General features: G+C 58.3%; 1 protein-coding gene across 1 annotated transcript in view; it reads left to right on the plus strand.

The window, feature by feature from the left end:
- Positions 1–2,349, plus strand: part of LOC127749754 (translation initiation factor IF-2-like) — a 20,358-nt gene that overhangs the window by 4,571 nt on the left and 13,438 nt on the right. Inside the window, exons 2-4 of the mRNA XM_052269276.1 lie at positions 720–1,179; positions 1,374–1,492; positions 1,704–1,922. Of these exons, the coding sequence (XP_052125236.1) occupies positions 720–1,179; positions 1,374–1,492; positions 1,704–1,922 (798 nt within the window). The remainder of the gene's footprint in view (positions 1–719; positions 1,180–1,373; positions 1,493–1,703; positions 1,923–2,349) is intronic.

Here is a 2,349-nt window from a genome sequence, read left to right on the forward strand (position 1 = left end):
CCCGCCACGCTTCCATCCCCACCCCCGGCCCGCCGCGCTGTCACGACATCCTGGAACGGCATCCTGGCCGCGCCGCTGCGACCGCCTCCCAGACAGACCGAGCGCGTGTCGGCGCCCCTGGTCGATACGTCGAACATCATCGTGCATTCGACTGACCTGACCCGGTTAGACGAGCAGGCAGTAAGGACATCCCAGGTGGAATATTAGGAACAATAACTATTATACAACTATTACCAACAGCATACTGTGTACGTTACATACTAGCGGCTAAAGCACGAATCCAAGGCTGGATGCGTAGGAGTAAAGGAACTTTAGGTGACGCCGTTATGCATTGGGATTTTTTTTAAACGAAAGAAAATAAGAAAGCTTTCAATAAAAGGCACAGCCTTGTCTGTCACACTCCCGGATGGCCTCTTACCCAATAAACCTTCAAAAAGTTATCGCTATCTTTTAATATGTTGCACCCCGCAATTCAAAATGCACAAATTAGTACATGTTTAATTAGTACACGAGGCATTGAGCGAACCTGCTCAGTTCAGCTACAAACTCAGCACACTCTCATAGCGCCTGGTAGGTAGGCATCTTATGGCTGGCAGTGCATGCGTGTACTGCGGGTTGGCCTACCCCGAGTCTCGCGGGCGCCGAGCCGCCGCAATCTGACAAATAAATCTGAGTAAAAACTTTCTGGACGAACTGTAAGCTGCCGATGGTTGCCGCAGGCGGCCCGGGGCCCCAGGGCGGGGGCCCGCTCGCGGCCGGCGCCAACACCTCGGCGAAGTGGGCCACCCGCACGCCCCCCGAGTGGGACGCGGACGCCAACAACAAGTACGCCCGCACCCGCCGGAGGCCGTCCCTGCCCGCCAAGAACCACGGCGACGGCGAGTGGCGCGAGGTGCGGTCCGGGAGGCACCCGCAGTCGCCGGTACGCCGCCTGTCCCCGCGGCCGCCCTCCCTGAGGCCGTCGCCGTCGAGGCCGTCGTCCAGGCCGCCGAGCCGCGTCGCTGAGGCCGCCGCCGAGGAGGCGCCGACCAGGGTCGACACGACGACGCAGGCGCAGCTCGACCTGGCCGAGGCCGTGGCGAGCGGCCTCCAGGCCGATGGCCACGTCCACCACCCCCAGGGGTCGCCGACCACCCCGACCAACTCTCCGAGTGAGGAGCGGAGGCGGCTGCTGCAAGGGTGAGTGCGGGAGCAGTTGCTCTCTCAAAATAAAACACTCAAAGTTATTAAAAACGGAGCAATATAAATAAAATGAGTAAAACGGTAGAACAGAATCTCGATATATAAACTGATATAAAACCACAATGTCATGCTTTTCATAAATTTTACCAAATTCCCGTAACCAATAAAATGTTTTCCCGTGTTTTCCACAGGGACGTGCAGCGCTCTCTCTCGCACAGCAGCGAGCGTCCGCCCAGCTCCACCAGCACCACCCGGGCTGACGAGCAGGAGCTGTACGACGAGTACAACGCCCGTCTGCCGTTCATCGTCGGTAAGCCAAACAGGGAGGGGGGCACAAATACTATGGGGTCCCTTAAGGGCCAATAGGACCACCATCGGGGTCCATGTGACCCAATGATGTTGTCACCCGGGCTGGAATTATCATGAGGGGTCCCTATTAAACTCAGGATCAGCATTGGAGTTCATATAGGGACCTCGTGGTAATTGTAGCCCCGGGGTGACTATGTTATCCCTGGCCTCAGAGCAAGGCGCCACCCCGGAGACGGGCGATGCCGCGAGCCGCCCGGACACGCCGCTGCCCTACAGCACGGTGGCCAGGCCGAGCAGCCTGGGGCTGCCGCTGCTACCCAGCCTGCCGCCGCCCACCTCACTGGTGTGCCTCAGGACGCCCAAGACCCGCAGCGCCAGCGTGCACCCCACCGGCAACGGCCCCTGGGAGTACTCGTCGCCCACCCCCTTCGGTGAGTGTCCCGCATATCATACCGAGGACCGAGGGGGTGACTGCTGTTTAGCATTTGCCTTGGAGGGCGATAAAAATGCGTACACGATCGTCATGGTGGATTTAGTTTCGAGAGACGAGTTGCCTTACGGTGAGGCGCTGAGGCAGCTCGCTGTGAGTCAACTCGCCTCATGAGTCTTAAGCCTCCATGACGACAGCAAAAATGAAGAAAAACACCGTTAACGAAACAACCTTTTACTCAGAAAGTACTGTAACGTTTGGTGTGTGCCAACGAAGCACGCTTCTGTTCTTGTCACCTTTGTACATCGGCGTCGTCAGGCCGAGCGAATTACACCCTGCGCACTAGATGTATCATGTGAAATCAAATCGAAAATCGCAGTATATAGGACGCCCGTGTGGCGCGGCGGGGCGGGCGGGGCGGGCGGGGC

The sequence above is a fragment of the Frankliniella occidentalis genome, unplaced genomic scaffold (genome assembly GCF_000697945.3).
Source record: "Frankliniella occidentalis isolate FOCC.00 unplaced genomic scaffold, Focc_3.1 Scaffold88, whole genome shotgun sequence".
Classification (NCBI taxonomy): domain Eukaryota; kingdom Metazoa; phylum Arthropoda; class Insecta; order Thysanoptera; family Thripidae; genus Frankliniella; species Frankliniella occidentalis.